We start from the raw sequence: 18,355 nt of genomic DNA, 5'->3' as shown, positions 1-18,355 counted from the left end.
GTAAGATTTTCAGGATAATAAGAAAACAAATTAGCTTTTTATTTCAAAATTATTAGTTTCTTAATAAAAAATCATCAAATTCATCATGATAAAAAACAGACAGACAAACAAAAGATTAACAAAAAATGCAGCATGACGGACAGAAACCTTAAAACAATAAAAGAATTTCCAGAATCTTCATGAAAGTTGTCAATTGTTGATATCAATTCTTCAGTAATGATTTTTTTTGTGAAATATATAAAAAAGAAATTATTAAGAATTTCATACTTCAAAATTGGCTTCATGCCAACAGCCCAAATCTGGGCAGAAGTTTAATAGGTTGGGAAATTCGTGGGGTTTGAAAAGTATGACGAAAATTTTTAAAATATATATTCTATCTTTTATTTTCAAACAAATATTTCAAGCATTTTCGTGCTGCTTCTAGCTCTGCTGAAATGTTTCCATTTACGGATTGTGGCTCATGTTTCAAAATCAAGCTGTAGTAATAGAATTTCCAGGAAGTTGGTTTCGATGTCAAATATATTGTCAACATAAATTACGAAATGTTTGTTTAATTTTTATGAATATGTTTCCCTTGATGGTCTGAAAATGGTAAGTTTAAATATTTCTTAATGTTGAGATGTCCATTTTCTTCGTTATTTTCTGAAATCGTTAAAAAATATGAGGATTGAAAGTCTTTTATTAGTGTTTTTAAACTGAGAATCTTAACACATTCTCATTGATGCATACTGTTTCACACATGCACAGCTTTCTTAAATAATAATAAAAAAAAAACGTAATAAGATCGAAAAAGTAACAACTGTCACTAGTCGGTATATCGTATCGACCAGAGGCGGCATAAAGTTTTTTGGCACCCTCTTAACGTGTTTTGAATTCGTTTATATAAGTTTGGCTTTATTATGACTCATCTTTTACCTGATAACTTAATAAGATCAGTAAATATAATGCTTATCATCGTTGTGTGTCCCAACAGAGTTGAAAAATTCAATGAAATAAGTGAAATTGTTTTAGTCAGCATTAACCTTCTTAGAGAAACATGGGATTCAACGGAAAATCTGCATGAAATAAGGTTAATTTTTTTTCTAAAACCTGTTAATTTGTGAGGATACATTATATGTATTCACCAAACAAAATACCAACACACTTGATCTTTGATTTTATTTTACCTAATTAATATGATTGCTTTAAGTTTCAAATTACTCCATACTCAGTGTACAGTTTTGTGAGTTACTCTTTGAAAAGCGGTTATTTGTGTTTCATCCCGTCGACCTTTTTTGCAGAATAAAAATCTTAACTAAGTGTGCCTATTGAGCTCCAATATTTGAGTTGCCTTGATTTGTATTTGGCTATAGTTTTGGTTTTGGTCGGCGAGATATGTCTGTATTGAATAATGGGCAGTTCAGATATCTGACAAGGAAAAAAAAGAAATAAGTGGTATTTTTGGTTGGAGTTTTTGAAGGTCATAGTTGTAATCCTCCAACTAAGCTGTAAAAATTGGCCAATAAATAATCGACTAAGTGGTTTGTGTGGTCGAATAAAGCCAACTAATCAGGGCAGAGCCTCAATCTCGGATACAAAGGGGATGACTCTTTAGTGGCCCAAACCTTTACAGAAGAGGACTTTAAGAAAACCAACTTGTTTCATGCACTAGTATGAAAAATTGCACATTTACATTCATGAACACATGCATCTTACTCTTCATTTTCTCTCTTTTTAAAGCATAATCAAATGCTGCAGTAATTTTTATGTATTTCTTATTTTTGCTTATTGAGGGTCTTGTGAATGTTCTAAATTTTTAGGCTATTAAATAGTTCTTTCATTTATTATTATTTTTAATATTTCAAAACTTGTAAGAATTTCTGATCTGTTTTCTTTATATTTTAAGACATACAGTGTTGGTCACAATTGCTGTATATACTTGCGAATAAGTCGAGGAATTTAGTGCAAAAAGTGAGGTCTAAAGTAGTGATGTTCCGAGTATCCATATCCGCGGATATCCGAGAGAAAATAAGGATCTGTATCTGTTACTTTTTTAGTGGATCTTAAACAGATCTAAAATTCTTAAATATTTGAACAAAAGACTCTTAAATTCCATTTAAATTAGGTTTTATTCCCTATTTAAATTATGCAGTATCTTTCCCAAAGCCACTTTGAACCCCCCGTCGTAAAAGGAAGGGGTAATAAGTTGTGTGTGTCAGTGTGTCTGTTTGTGGCATCGTAGCTCCTAAACAGATGAACCAATTTTTATAGTTCTTTTTTTCGTTCAAAATGTGACTTGATCAAAAATGTTCTTAGCTTCGCCTTGTTTTTGTAGAACTTTAACTACTGGGGATTTGATTTAAAAACCGACTTAACGTTTTTCACAATTATGGTAGTAAAAACTACCCGTACGTTAAAAATATTGGCCCCAATTGAAAGTATGAAGTTTTCTGCGTTTGATATTTGTTTGGAACTGCCAAGTTATATACAGTAGGAGCTATAATTTGTTAAGTATATTTTAAATGCTATTCTAAGCCTTTATATGCGTCATTGGTAGCAATTTCAAAGTCGGGAAAATAAGGAGAAAAAGCTCAATGATTTAAAATTTCTGCCTGCTGTCAGTTCATATTTGTAAACTATGTGTTCTGACCCGCGAAATTTATCTTAATATGAGATCGGCGCTCTGGAATATGTTTTTTATTTTGAATTTAATATTGGTTTTTGTCACTCATTTGGTGTTTGTCTTATTCCTCCTTTTTGGTTTTTCTCGGCATCCTTCAAAATAAGATTAAATTATCTACTTACTGTTTGTAAAGGTGTTCTTAGGTTTGTTATTTTGTCGGTCGGAGTAAGGTGGGTGAATTTATGCTGAAATAAAATGCGAAAAATTATTTTGAGCCTATCCAGAAGCAGCTTTACACTCTTGCTTCTTTATCCTACATCTACCAAGCTATCTAGAAATATTTTTTCACGTTCTGTATAAGCATTAATGAAGCGCTGACCCATTCCTTCCTACTCTCCCTAAATTTTAACCGAGATTTCATTAAAGAGTAAATCATAGTCTTGATTATATTTTCGCCGTAGAAGACATTTTTTGAAGAAACAGTGCCATTGTCCTAACGGGAATACCTTCCATAGCAAATTCTACACTTGAGTAGTTGATTTGAGGGAAAAAATTTTGAGATTCATATCTGTATCGGCGGATCTTGGCACTAATGATTCGTATCCTTAGTGTCAACGGATATACTTTTTTAACGATCCGGCACATCACTAGTTAAAAGTTAGGGGGTCGACTTATACGGCATGCAGAACTTCCGAAACTTTTTCTCGAACAATTCTTGGATAAGAAACCCTTGAAAACATGAACATTTTTCTGTTTTTAGTCCAACCTTTTTAGGCCGATGCTATAGAATAAATACTTACACATTCTGCTATAAGTTTATATGGTCTGACTGTGAAATAAAGTCTAAATAATTACAGTAAACGGCAGATTACGAGAAAAGTGAGGGAATTGCCATATTCGTGAATTTTCCCAATAATCGCGAATTACTGCTCATTTTTTAAAAAATAATGTATTATGGCTACAGCGCAGAATTTTATTGATATTTATTGAAAATCACAGCAGCAAACAACAAAAATCGTTGCAGCGAATCGAACCCTTTACAAAACTCCCAATTACAAAAGTAAACCGTTTTTTGCACACAAGAATAATAATTTGACTTTTTTAACATAAAAATGTTCATTCCATTTAATTTTCCTCCTTTTTACAACGTTTATATTCAAAGTTAGCGGCAAAATTTTTCTGATTTTTTTCTGAAAGTAGGACCTCAACTTATACCGAGGTTTTCGATTTCTCCCCGATTTTCCTCCGAAAAGTGGGGGGGGGGGGGGGGGGCATAGGCGGATTTAGGCCGAAAGTTTTGGGGGTGCAACAATAACGGGGTTCTGGAGAGGGGTGGGTATTCCCGGAATAACAAGGCAGTGGCGAAATCAGAAAGTAATTTTAAGGCGGGGTGCACTTTTAAGTCTAAAAAACGCGATGTGAACCATATTTAGTAACATTAGGGGATTGACAATTCTTAACACTTCAAACTGCAGAAAATCTTCAACGAAAGTCGATGTTGTTAGAAGCAATTGGTGAATCCAGCTTCTGGTTTGGAAGGGCATTCACTCCCCAGAAAAAAAATTGCAATAGTAGTTTTGAAAACGCAGTTTTATATTTCTGGGTTATATTTTAGTTGCAAGAAAGGTCGTGGAGCTCCAAGGCTATTTTTAGAAATTTAAGTGTTATAAATGTGATTATGGTTCATATTTATAGTTTGGGACTTATGGACTGCCTCCAATCGATTTTTTTGAAAAAACGATAGAAATACGTCCCCCCCCCCAACTACCTCATTAATTTTTCATAATTGAAGTTTCAAAAACGCTATGGTGGACAAGTTTTGATGCTGTTACCAGACGGGATGTTCTGGAGCTCTCCCCTGGAAAATTTTCGAAATTGAAGTCCTAAAAATGAAGTTTTTATGCAATATTCCACGGTATTAAAAAAAGGATTCTCCCACTAAATATCACGAAATAGTAGTTTTCAAAACCAAAATATTAACAATATTTTAATAATATTAGAGAAAGGGGGTCGGAGGCCGTTGTTCGAATATATTCCAAAATTAAATTCTTCAACACAAAAGTGTAAGACCATATTTGGTAACATTAGGGACACTGCAGTTTTTCAAAACTGGAGCTCCAAAAAGGCAATTTAAATGATTTTCAATGTTTTTAGGTGATTAGAGGATCTTTCTTGGAAATTTTGCGAAAGTGAAGCCCAATAAACAAAATTTGAGATGCTCTGTAATAATTTTGGCCGGAGAGTGGCTTCGGAGAAGAAAAATTTTGAGGACTATTAGAAAAAAAAACGAAATAAAAAAAAAAAACTTTCGAATTTTCAAAATTAATTTGAATTCTGAAATTCTGTATTCAAATTATGTTTTTTGCAATCACGAGTTGCGACAGGACTCTACTCATTGAAGGCTATTGTTTCTAGAAACGGCTCCTGTCCTCCCAAGCCTGCCCCTCCTCCTGGGCGAATACGTTTGTGTTTGTGTGTTAGGACGTGTATGCGGGTAGGCGTGTGTGTATGTGGGTAGGCGTGTGTGTATGTGTGTATGTAAGACATGGACGCCACCACTCAGGAGGGGGTATTCCGGTGGACAATGCTGCTTAGTGGTGGCCCAGGACCAGAGGAGCAGCTCCTGCTTGGGCCGGTAGATGACGGTGCTGCAGAGGCCCCTGGTCTATTTTGAAAAAGGAACCGGATATCAAGGACGGTCAAATGAAAACAATAAGCAATCATGATTGCTCTATAAAAAAAAGGGAGGAGATATGAAAGAAAGAGGATTGTGTGAGGAGGGGTGGGGGGAGGCACACAATTCGTTTTAAGATTTTTTCCCAAAATTCTTTTTTTTTTCTCTTAAAATAACTGCGCTTTCCTAAAATGAGATCTTTTCTTCCATTCAATAATTAAGAGTATTTTTTTTAAAAATATCAACTCAGCATTTTGTGGGGAGGGTCTCCAGTCTTGTGCCCCCTCCCCCTGGATGCAGCATGGCAGGCAGGGCCTGATTACTGAATAGGCCAACTAGGCCGTGGCTTAGGGCCCTCAAATGGCTAAAATTACTTCACTCTATGGCTGAAATTTTTTCAGCAAATGGCTAAAGTTATGAAGTTTAAATACAGGGGGGCCCCAAAATGTATTTGGCCTAGGACCCTCGATGTCTTAATCGGGCCCTGATTGCAGCAAAATGTATGGGAGTCCACCTTCAAAAATTTTTGAAAATTACCCTCAAAATGTTGGTTTTTAGTTGATTTTGGATTAGATTTTATTGATCAAGTTTGTTGCAACAGTCATGTTTTTTTTTTTTTTTTTGAACTTTATTAGCTATTGTTGTTTCAAAATAGAAGAATTGGTATTGATATACGAATTAATACCCAATTACAGAACAGGCAATTATTCACAGACACAATTATTAACACAGCACTGAAGAATAAATTGTTTGAGATTTCTTTATTTGCATAAAATTATTTATTAGGTTGTTTTTTTTAAATGGATAAAATTACTTTAATTCTTAATACTAGAACACAGTTATGTTTGTCTTGCATTAGCGAAGTGTGGTGATACACTGGATTCAAGTAAATTTACTAGTGTAGCAGCTATGAATTTTTTCCCCCAACTGCGTTTCAGGATGAAATATACTAAATTATTTTTTTCAAAATCCAACCAAAAATTTCTGGGAGTGTGGTGCACCTCCTGGTACCCCCGTAAATCCGCCTATGGGGGGGGGGCAACTAAAACGTGAGATAAACTAATACCCAAGTATATACAATATAAGGACAGTAGAAAAATTGCACAAAATTGTTTCTGAAATAATTCAGTAAAATTAATACACAAAATGCCTTTTTATGCTAAGAAATCATTGTGGAATACAGAACATTTGAAAGTATGAAATATAAATGTTTTGCCATGATTAATAAAAATGTCATTGTTAAATCTCAACAAAATTATAAGGATAACGACCGTTTTGCTCTGATAAACCCTAGTAAACAATAATACCTCCTTTTTTTCAATCACTTTTATCAGTCTTGAAGTTGAGGAACGTTGGTGAAAACTTTTATGGCGACTTTTTTCGATGGGGAGAATGAGTTCTTACTTGTTTCGATATTGAATACCATTTTTTCATGCTTTGGGAGCCAGAATGCCTCACTAAATTTCCATTAAATTTATATCAAGCATGTTGTCTGACCAGTACAGTAATTTCCCAAAATAAGCATCAAGCAATGATTTTGAGGTTTGAGAAACATGTACCTAATTAGGCTTTAAGGAAATTTGAAAAGCCATTAATTGTCACACTGGCCTCAAAAACCGTAAGCTAGTATTTCATCCTTATTCTTATAACTAGTAGTAATATGATGAAAGGCAATTATTCTAAAATTAAAACTAATGTGTCTTAACTTGTCTAAAATGTGTTACAGATATGACTATGACTTATCAAGCCCATGATGGGCATGTTGCCCGAAGTGAAGATTTACACCGTCATATCCTGCGAAGTCATTTGGCCTACTTGAATCAGGAAGAAACTCCATCCAAGCTAGAACAGCGCCGTAATTTAGAGAGCCTTATTTCTGAGTTCCTGTGTGTTGTTTCCCATGGTGCAAAATTTACATTCATTGAAATATCTAACATTCTGAGCCACAATATTGAAAACAACCCAAATTTCAGTGCTTATAAAGCAGCATCTGCATTTGAGGCTCTGGAGAAGTATGCCACCAATTTAATTAGCCATCCTTGGCGTAAAGAATATAAAACTGTTAAGGTTAGTGCTTCATATATTTTCTTTGCTTTTCTGTCATTAAATAAACAGTCAAGTCTATCAAATCCCCATGTGATTTAAGGTGTTGAAAGTTAAGGTATTTAAAAGGGCAGTCACATTACAAGTGTTCAATGTTGAAAAAGAACAAATCAACTCTTATTCTAAAGTTTTTTATTTTAAGGTTTAATTTCGCTAAATATATTTTCAGATAACTTTGTTATGTAATAATTTAACTTTGTTCTTTATAGTCATTTTATGATGTCTCACTATTTTATGCTTATTTTTTGCTATACCTGTTATTAAAATATTCTTCTAGACATTCCTGATCTTTAGATAATTTTATTAGTTGGGGTAAAATGTCTTATATTGTTTGACTTGCAAAATGTGTTCCAAAAGACAAAATCACTTGCAATTTCAAACATAACTTTGAGTCAAAGTAAGACAACAGAACATTGAGCAAAGTAAAGCTTTACATTAATTACTGCATGTTTCTATGTATGAATTTTGCATTATTTTAGTTTAACATTATAAATATATGCTAGTGCTGTTCAAATAAAATGGTACCAAACAATACTCTGGGTCTAAATGAAGACTTTATTCAAAGGCTACCACAGGCCTGAGTACCACAATCCCACTGATTAACTGACCAAAGGATATCTTATTCCCAGAATTTCTGTGGCTGTGACAAGGCTCAGTCTTTTACAGTGCAATTGAGTTTGTCGTCTGACTCTATGAGCACCATCCAGGCGGCACTGGCCACCTGGGTGGTGCTTTTTCTGTGGAAGCAGCTTAACCATCAGCCCTAGAACCCAGACATGTCCCCCCACAATTCTATGTGTTTGATCCTTTGAAAAAACATTTTAAAGGGTGAATTCAACTTGAACTTGAACGTTCATTTCAGCTTGAACGACAAACTCAAGAACACTGAAGGACTGGGTCTTGTCACTCCCACAGAAATTCTGGGAATAAAAAGTCCTTCGGTCATTTGATCGTGATCGGGTGGTGCTCGGCCTGTAGTGCATACTTTGAATAAAGTCTTCATTTAGATCCACAATATTATTTAGAAAACAAACATTGTATATTGACAAGCTTTCAATTATAATTTATTAATTTCATTGTCTTTCTTTGAATAGCTTCAATTTCTTTCACTCTTCAAGAAATTTGTATAGCTGCAAAAATAAATGAAAATTATATTTTAATTTACTATTACAGCTTTATAGTGGTTTCTACAAGCATTCAGTTGAAAGTCAGTTGATAGGTGGAGATTCTGTTCTTCAGTTGCTTGGTTATCAGTTTACAGATGAAGGTGTCCTTTTTCTTGATGAACCTGTAGATCCTGATAAAGTAGCAAGAGTAGCTTTAGATTGCCTTACTGCTTATGTTGAATGCCAGGTTTGTGAATTTCATTTTTTAAAAAACATTTTTTCAAAATCAGATGTTTAATGCTGTAAAGTTGTGAATGATACCACTCCAGGTTTCAGAGTCTGCAATGTCTTGGACTCATGGGCGAATTTCCAAATGGGCAGAGTAGGCAGCTGCCTAGGACGGCAAAATTTTACTTTGTCCATATTTTTTTTATTCTTGAAAATAAACTATCAGTATTCAAAACCTTTTCAGACCTTTTTCAAAACCTTTGTTTTCTTTCTTTCTTTCTTTTTCTTTTTTTTTTCATTCTTACATGAAAATTTTACCTCTTAGAAGTAACCATAAACAATGGCCCAGCTCCAATTATTTTACTCATAAATAAAAAAAATTAAAAAATGCCTTGTTCACCGAAAGAAAAAGACTTTTAATATTTAAAAATCGAGGCCAATTCATTATTAAAGTAGTAATTTTGTTAATTGTGCAAACAATCAGCTATTTTAATGATTGGTGGGGATATAATATTAAGCTCTCTTAATTAAAGTACGACTTAGCTAGTAATTTCAAATGTATGTTAAAAAATAGTATTTAGTAAATTTGAGGACAATTTATAATTTTGGTAGAAAGCCTATTATTGATGTGTTACCAGGGGTCTGGCCAGACCAAATTTGGGTCCGTTAACGGACCCTTCACAAAAATCCGATCAACCAAAACGGACCTTTCACAAAAATCCGATCAACCAAAACGGACCTTTCACAAAATTCTGGTAAACAAAAACGGATCTTTCACACTCTTGTGATGCTCCTGCAAGCCATAAATAATTACTACCGCCAAATAAATATAATGCCTGCTGATGGTTTCTTTGAAAGAAATTAACAGCTGAAAGTCAGTTTGGTTTATAATTTTGCTTGTTTGTTTTATGCAGCGGTGTTGTTGTAAACTTCTTTGGAAAAGCGTCAACATTCTCTGAATAGGCGTAGTAAGCACTTTTCTCCCTACTCATGATTTAATCATCAATAATATACAGCGAAATGAATTTAGAACTACAAAGGTTAGTATGGGTGGGGCGGATGTGATCGCTTCAGATAGGGTTACAAAATTTAAACTTATCGCCACTTAGTGTCTGGTGGTGCGATGTTAAACTGTTATTTTGGGTTTGAGTTATATGGGTTTGGTTTTTCGATACTAAAAAGGATAATTAACTTTAAATAAACTTTTATTTACCGTTATTTTTTTCTATAGATGTCTACATTTTGAAAAACGCTATCTTTTTACATCCGATATGAGAATCATATTTCATTCTTTTTTTCAAGCTAACTTCGCTTTATTAGGATGCAAATAAATGAAAAGTCTCTTTATTTTTGTAACAAAGCTTATTTCAAGTTTTTAAAGGGGAATTCCATTTTCTTTTATGAGTCAATAATTAAAATGCTAAATCGATGGTTTATTTTATTTATTTATTTTTGCTTCAACTGTGTCCAGATATTAATGATATGTTTATCATAGGACTCTAAAATGCAATTCAAAAGTAATTTTATCAAAAATATTTATTTTACAAGCCGTTTTTATACTTTCGATTCCTTCACTTTGAGGATTGAGATTGCTGTGGAAATCTGATTTTTCGAATTTTCGATGTTTAGTACGCTTAGTTAAGAGGTAAACAAATAAAATATTTTTTTATTTTTGTGAAAATCACTGAGTTTATAAGGTTTGAACGAAACTCTGTGCTCTTAAACAGTGTCTTGGGTTAAAAAGTTAAATGCTTAACTCCTGCCTAATTTTTTTTCTTACAGTTATTTTAAATACTATACAAAAAACATTTCTAGCATTATTTAACATGATGTAGAATGGTAGATAAATATTGATACTTGAGAGGTGCCCATCTCCCAGGGAGCGATGCCTCCCCCCTCTCTTCAAGTACTAGAAAAACACTCAAGAATGATATTCTCAACAGAAAAGAGAGAAAACACTCAACTTTAAGTGTCAATGATGCAGTTTCCACCACCTCAAGAGTCTAAACTTTCATTTTTACAAGAAAAAAAATTTTTTTTTTAATTATTTGATTTTTCACAAAAATAATTGATTTTTCACAAAATTATTTTATTTTTCACAAAAAACGGACCCTGTGAAAAATCCTGGACAGACCCCTGGTTACCTCTCCATCATTTATTTTCATCTCAGAAATAATGACATTACTAAGATCTGTCATGGAGGTGATGAATTTTCCATTACTATAGGCCTAATAGATACATTTTTCAGGGAATTTTTTTTTCTTGGTTGCTACAATCTGCACATTTTAAGCATATGAAAACATGTTTACTTCTTTTTTTACATTAATTTACATCCCTGAAATTCAAACTCACAGAGGTGAGAAGTCAGAAGAACCACACTAAGTTTTTAAAGCAAAATCTGTCTTCTTGTTTTTTGACAATAATCTCACAATTTCAACTATGGCTAAAAATAAACAAAGGTGCTCCCTTGTATCATGGAAAATGAAATTTGATGTCATTACTGCCACGTGTTAATGAGGAAAGGCATTTTGTGTTTAGGTAACTGAGGTGAGAATTGTGTGACATGTGACTCCTTGTCCTACTAAAACACAATATTAAAAAACTAAATATACTTGAACAGTTAGTATTTGAGACACTTGTGAAAGGAATAATATATAAATAAATATAAACTTTTAATTAAACAAGTTATTATGCAACATATACCAGGGGTCTGGCCAGAGAAAATTTGGGTCAGTTAACGGACCCTTCACAAAAATCGGATCAACCAAAACAGACCTTTCACAAAATCCTGATCAACCAGAACGGACCCTTCAAAAAATTCTGATAAACCAAAATAGATCTTTCACAAATTGTTTATTGAAAAAGCAAACCTTAAATCAAAATAACGCAGCATATTTCCGTGTATAAAAACGATAATGTTTGGAACCTTTTTTTAAAGTTAAATTAGAGGGATCAACTTTTTCAAAATTTGCTAATTTTGCAAAAGAAAAAAAAATCGCCACTCTTGTGATGCTCCTGCAAGCGATAAATAACTACTACCACCAAATAAATATAATGTTTGTTGTTGGTTTCTTTGAAAAGCGGGGGGGGGGGGGGGGATTAACTGCTGAAAGTCGGTTTGGTTTATAATTTTGCTTGTTTGTTTTATGCAACGGTGTTGTTGTAAACTTCTCTGAAAAAGGATTAATCTTCTCTGAATAGGCGTCCTAAGCACTTTTCTCCCACACTCATGAATTAATAAACAATAATATAGTACAGCGAAATGAACTTAGAACTGCAAAGGATAGCGGGGGTAGGGTGAAAATGTGATCGCTTCAGATAGGATTACCGACTTCAAACTTATCGCCACTTGGCGTCGGTCGGCGCAATGTTTAACTGTTTATTGCTACTTTGTGTCTGGCGGTGCGATGTATAACTTATTTTGGGGAGAAAGTTATATGGGTTTAATTTTTTGGTGTCAAAAAGAATAATTAACTTTAAATAAACTTTTATTTACCGTTTTTTTCTTTAGATGCCTACATTTTGAAAAATGCAATCTTTTTACATCTCATATGAGAATCATATTTTATTCTTTTTTCAAGCTAACTTTGCTTTATAAGGATGCAAATAAATGAAAAGTCTCTTTATTTTTGTAACAACGCTTATTTCAAGTTTTTAAAGAGGAATTCCATTTTCTTTTATGAGTCAAAAATTAAAATGCTAAATCAATGGTTTAAATTTTATTTATTTATTTTTGCTTCAGCTATGTCCAGATAGTAATGATATGTTTATACTGGTTACAGGTGTGTGACATGCCACACAGGTGAGAATTCACATGTTGTGAACCAAAAATATACTAAAATAAAAACTATTATTAAAAAATTGTTGGCAGGTTTAAATATATTTTTAATGAAATTAAAAATCATTGTTTAATGAATTGTTCCTTAAAATTTTAAGTGTAAAAGCTGTGTGACATTAAAGTTACACTTTTTAAAGAATGACCCAGTTGCGTATGGTTGGTTGATATAAAATTTGACATGCTGGCTGATGCATATGATTGCAATGTTTGCTTTATCCTGATCAGGGCCGTATTCAGACTTAACAGGGCCCTAAGCTATTTCAGGTACTATGGAGCCCCCTTTTGAATCTGGAAAATTTATTCTGATGGTGACAAAAGAGACAATTTTTAAGTGTCTTTGTTTTTTCACTACTTTAGCTCACTTCCTCCGATACATAAAGCAGTGCTTTACAGTTTTGTTCGTTTTTTGATGATTTGCCTGCTGTCCTTTTTGTATTGAGCTTAAGAGGAAGAATGGTGTCAAGAGTGATGCAGAGCTCCCCTTTAAGTGGGGTATAGAAGATCTCTAACTTTAGGTGCCTCCCTCCCCTTAGAGGGTTTCTCCTTCAAAAGAAATTTTGAAAAATAGATTTAAAATTCTGTGTTTTGAAGCGTTTGTAAGGGGTAACTGAAAATACAAAAATATCGGAAAAAGAAAAAAAAAAAGACAAACAAAACTTAAAGAAGTTATATACTCTTTTGCAAATTAAGATAAATACACAGTAAAAATTGTTTTTGGTTCCACAAATCTATGACAGCAGTCAACAAGAAAGAGCGAGGTGTAGGAGAAAAGATAATGCATTGTTACTTGCTCACATCCGCTTTTGGTACAATTAAGTTTCGATCGCCCCTACAACCCACCGATAAATACAACATTGAATTAAATATAAAATGATAAATAGTAAAAGGTGCTTTCAAAAAAATGATGTACAGATTTAGAAAGTAATTAACAAGAGAGTAACATATTGCCTATTAGGACACACCATAACTGATGCACTTGATACGAAATAAAATTAAAGCACACTTTGCTTCAGAGTTTCAGTGACATATCTAATTATTTGCAAGGACTCTAGAACAATCAAAATTATTCAAGGTTCTTGATTTGCACTTTCCAGTCTCTGACATTTTTGTTTTACGTTTAGCAGATTGACAATATGCAGTAGAAGTAAGATAAAAGAAAGCAATAACAAATATATGTCCAAAATACTGCATTCGGTATAAAATAAATAGCAAGATAAAAAACATGTGAGTCATAAAAATGTATCTCAAGTAATATGTTACAGAATCGTGAAAACCATGATTTTTACATATTTGATTCAGGATGTAGCAAAGAGCTAATTTGACATTTTTTGGCATCTTCCTCCCATTTGTTAGAAATTTAAAATTGAAAGTTTGTAGCCACATTTTTCCAAATTTTCAAGCATTTGAAAATTAAATTTATTTTTCAAGTACTTTTCATTTTTTTTAGGAACGAATCATGCAATTTTTCGGGAGTTGGGGGCCTCCAACAAAGCGGGGCCCTAAGCTATAGCTTGCTTAGCTTTATGTAAATCCGGCCCTGATCCTGATGCATGTTGGAGATAGGCAAGTCATTTATGTTGCTTATTGATTAACACCTTGGGTACAGATCTATATGAAGAAATTCTTGTGTTTAAAACAGATTTAATTTGCTGATGTCTAATTTGGTCCTAGTTTGAATGAAACATTCTTATCATCCGTTACTTAGGCAAAGCAAATTTTTGATACAACACCTCCATCAAATGTACCTAAGGGGCTGAATTAATTGTATTGTCATTAGAGTTTCTTCAAGCACTTTAACTTAGTCGTCAAAAGACCATGATGTGTTTATAGAAATGGCAATTTTGTGTGCATATGTATGATGGAAGGCATGAACTAAGAGAAGTAAGTATCTTATTCTCTGACAAGCTCCAGCCGCACCACCAGTTTTTCAGTTCCTGGAAGTGAATCAAAGCTTGTTTATATTGATCTCTTTGGTTTGATGTCTTCCATTATTACTGTCTTCATCATGGATTTGTAATGGTAAAATCCTGGCTGGTACTGCACTATTGGTGGTTACAATATACACAGGTGTAGAATATGTCCGATCCGGCGACCTGGGAAAATTTGAGACATCTGGGGAAATTTTGCAGATTTATTTTTTAAAAAAAAATTACGATTTTTTTTCTGCGTCTTTTAATGCATTTTCTTTTGCATCACCACTCTTTATGTTTTCATCAACTATTTGTTGAATAATAATTTACATTTAATAATAAATATTACATATGAGATTTTAATTAAAACTTACATGTATTTACTTAATTTACTTTTTAGGTACAGAGTTCTACAAGCTACTAGTTCATTCTATTACTTTTAAAGATACAATTGCTTTTTTTCTTCTCCAAAATTATCTTTACCTATTATCTGAAACATAAAGCTTATTTTAATATTTTGGGGAAATGTTGGTGTTAAAAACATTTTCTGCAACCCTGACGATATAGGTGAAAATTAGCGGTCAGTCTGTCGCCACAAGTTGCAAAAGTGACGATTAAAAATGTCATGGATCGCCACATGGTCGGTCATCACTCCTATGGAAGTATCGCAGGAGATAATACCTCCTTCACATTTAATACATTTTTGAATCCATTAAGAGACCTGGAATCCTTGAAGTAGTCATTACTGAACTACTGGCCACTACTGGTGTGTTTACCTTACCAGTTAATAATACTTTAGTGCTACAAATGTGAATTATTTCATTTTATAAATCATAGATTAATTTTTATCAAGTTGACGAAATATGAATGTTTTATACAAATTCATTTTTTTCAAAATTTGAAATAAATACAAATATGCCATGCAAGATTTTTTTATGTCTGTTACCTGTCAATTATAAATTAAATGCATTTTGCATATATCTTCTAGGACTTGCTCATGAATAGTTGGCAGGTTACAGATTTATAGAAAACAATGTTTAATATACTATGATGATAGGTTTCTTTCATTATCAAGGAAGTTTGAAGTATAGTTTCAATTTCAAAAAGTGGCTACTAACTTTAAAAAGTGGCCAAATAAAACAGTCTACCAGCCACTGGCTACTAACCAAAGTTCCCAATTTTCACTTACAGGTTACAAATTCATTTTCAACTTTGAAAGTTGAGATGTTTGTGCAGTTGTGATCTATGCCACTCTTTCTTTTAAACTCAAAGAAAGTGCGACTGATGCTATGATTCAGCTGAAAAATCCAACCTTTTTTGCCTTATGATAAACGGTTTGTTCAATTGCCTTGCATTATCAGGACAAAAGTACGCATTTATAATTTATTGGGATACTTATTTGGGCTACCATCACATATGGTAGTTGAAAACATTCAGCTGCTATATTTGGAATAATTTTACAAATTTGTGACCGAGATCACACATGTCTGTTGCTTTTATGTCAGCTTGCATCCAGGCAAGATGGAAGAGAACAGACAAGGGAGCATTTAAAGTAAGACAAAACAACGTTAGATGAAGCACAAATTTGTGCTTTATCTAACGTTGTTTTGTCTTACTTTACTGTTCAGCAAAGGTATTTATTTATCTTAAGGGAGCATTTGTTTGTATTGTATTCAGTTTTCTTATCAATTGATGCAACTGTGCTTCTAAAATTTTGTTTCATTATATGCAGCCCAACAAGTATAGCCCTCAAGAGCTCTTGCACCATAAAAATCAAATAAACCAACCAGCAGCCCAGCAAATTTTTTTTATAAAACTTTTTAATAGTTATTCTGAATCAAAAGTTTCTTAAACTGAATAGAAGCTTAATTATTTTTTATGTATTTAAGCATAATATAAATATTTCTATTTTAATAGATAATGGTGCAGATTTGTGAAAGAGTTAAAGCCTATAAATGCAGTTGGCTGGAAATCCACAATGTTCGTGAGGATTATATTTGTGGTGTGGATGAAGCAATTCGCATTTTACATCAACTGAAAAGAAATGCTATTGAACAGGATAAGCAAGAAAGATGGCTCAGAAATCAAGAAAATGGATGTAAGATTGAAGAAAATTTTAAACCCAATCTATCCTCAAGTTACCAGAAAACAGGAATACTTGTTGATGTTTCAAACACCTGGTCTAGTGATAACTCCTACCCCCCATATGAAGAAGAATCCTTGCTTTTGCAACCTACTACAGTTAGCAATTCTTATTTAAGTAAATCAGCCAAAGGATGTGTTCCCATCCATTCAAAATTATCGTCTTGGAGTGAAGAAATTAGCTCCCCGTTATCTGATTATCAAAATCAAGGTTTAGTTTCGAGATCAGATGAGACCGATTCCTATGCAAGTCGAAGCTTAGATGATCATATACAAATGAATTATAATTTTTTCAACAAAAGCCACAATCATGTCCCACGGTATTTGAATTCAGATTTAACTCCTGAAAATGTGAAAGATTCGTGGGATTTATTGCAACCTTCTTATGGTAGAAGGCACAATGCATATGTGAATTCTGATCATGATAGTCATATAACAGGTTATAGCAGTACTGTGCCAAATATGAAAGAAAGTTACACTTCTCATTTTGGACATCCATATCCTCCTCCTCCTCAAATGATGCCATTGGGTTTACCATCTTTTTCCTATCATTTGCCTCATGACATTTCAATTCCACTTTGTCAGTGTCAAATGTGTTGCGAACGTCAATTTTCCCTTATGCCCAACAAATACCAGCTCCCAAAGGATGTCAGCAACAACTTTGACTCAAACACTAGGACGAGCAGAATTGAAGCAAATCATGATGTGGACCCCAGTGACATTTGTTCCTCATTTCTAAAAATATCCGTGGATGATGCCCGCTCTTCTATCAAATCCAAACCCTTCCCCATAAGTTCAACAACATATTCCTCATATGAAAACCCTTCTGATTGTTTGAATGATGTTGCGAGGTCGAGTACTAGTAAACCCATCTATCACACACCCCAAAGAGGAAGCTATTATGATAATGTGCCCTCCCCATGTGACACGGAAGCCAGTTGTTCAATCGATATGAGTGGGCAGAGCTTAAATCCAAAATGTGATTTTCAATCCAATGGAATCATAACCTGTAGTGCATCAACACTTTCCATCAAGCCCAGAAGCCAGAAGGAAACCCCCACAGTTGATTCAATTAGTTGTACTCTGCCTACAAAACAACATAAGAAAAATCATGCAAGTAGTTCATTAACTTTAGTAAGAGAATCATCATCCAGAACTGATTTAGATTTGAAAAACACTAAATCCCTCCCACCTTCTTCAGTTCAGAGAGATTCTAAAGGTTTTAAAAAATGGTCTTGTACCTCCTGCACATTTTACAATGCTGCAGAAAAGAGCATATGTGACATGTGTGGGCGAAGCAAGCTTCCGGGACCTGAGATTACGCCCCTGGTCAGTGGTGGCCGTGAATGTCCTCAATGTACTTTAGTGAATAAAAAAGATACAGAAGATTGTACAGCTTGTGGTGCCAGTTTGAAGGACTCTCCGACATACATATGAGCTTATTCTGAAATTTTACTTGATGTTTATAAAACAGTTGTGAGAATTTTATGGCAGTAAGATTTGTCCATTTTAGACATTATATAATCTGTTGGTAATGAAATAATTATACAATGTTTGTGTAAAATCTTAGATACAATATGAAATGTTTACAATCAAAATTTGAATTGTTTCAAAAATCCTTCATTAGCTAATACGTCTAAAATATCTGAGGTATGAATATTATGCAACTGGTGTACCAAAATTACTTTCTTTTGTGATGCTGACAAATACATTCTGTGATACAGGGTTAGCATAAAAGAATATCCTGGTTTT

General features: G+C 33.4%; 1 protein-coding gene across 1 annotated transcript; it reads left to right on the top strand.

The window, feature by feature from the left end:
• Positions 1-340: 340 nt before the first annotated feature.
• On the top strand, positions 341-18,054 carry LOC129219973 (uncharacterized). Its single transcript, XM_054854294.1, has 4 exons — positions 341-591; positions 7,003-7,343; positions 8,553-8,732; positions 16,379-18,054. The coding sequence occupies exons 2-4, from the start codon at positions 7,005-7,007 to the stop codon at positions 18,038-18,040; spliced, it is 2,181 nt and encodes a 726-aa protein (XP_054710269.1). The 5' UTR covers positions 341-591; positions 7,003-7,004; the 3' UTR covers positions 18,041-18,054.
• Positions 18,055-18,355: the final 301 nt, after the last annotated feature.

Source organism: Uloborus diversus, chromosome 4 (genome assembly GCF_026930045.1).
Source record: "Uloborus diversus isolate 005 chromosome 4, Udiv.v.3.1, whole genome shotgun sequence".
In the NCBI taxonomy this organism is placed as follows: domain Eukaryota; kingdom Metazoa; phylum Arthropoda; class Arachnida; order Araneae; family Uloboridae; genus Uloborus; species Uloborus diversus.
The sequence above is the reverse complement of the archived record's forward strand: the minus strand, read 5'-3'. Positions and strand labels throughout refer to the sequence as shown.

Coding starts and splice junctions, on each gene's coding strand:
- LOC129219973 (XM_054854294.1), top strand. CDS start 7,005: ATGACTATGACTTATCAAGCCCATGATGGGCATGTTGCCCGAAGTGAA. Junction 7,344..8,552: donor AAGAATATAAAACTGTTAAG/GTTAGTGCTTCA, acceptor TTACTATTACAG/CTTTATAGTGGTTTCTACAA. Junction 8,733..16,378: donor CTGCTTATGTTGAATGCCAG/GTTTGTGAATTT, acceptor CTATTTTAATAG/ATAATGGTGCAGATTTGTGA.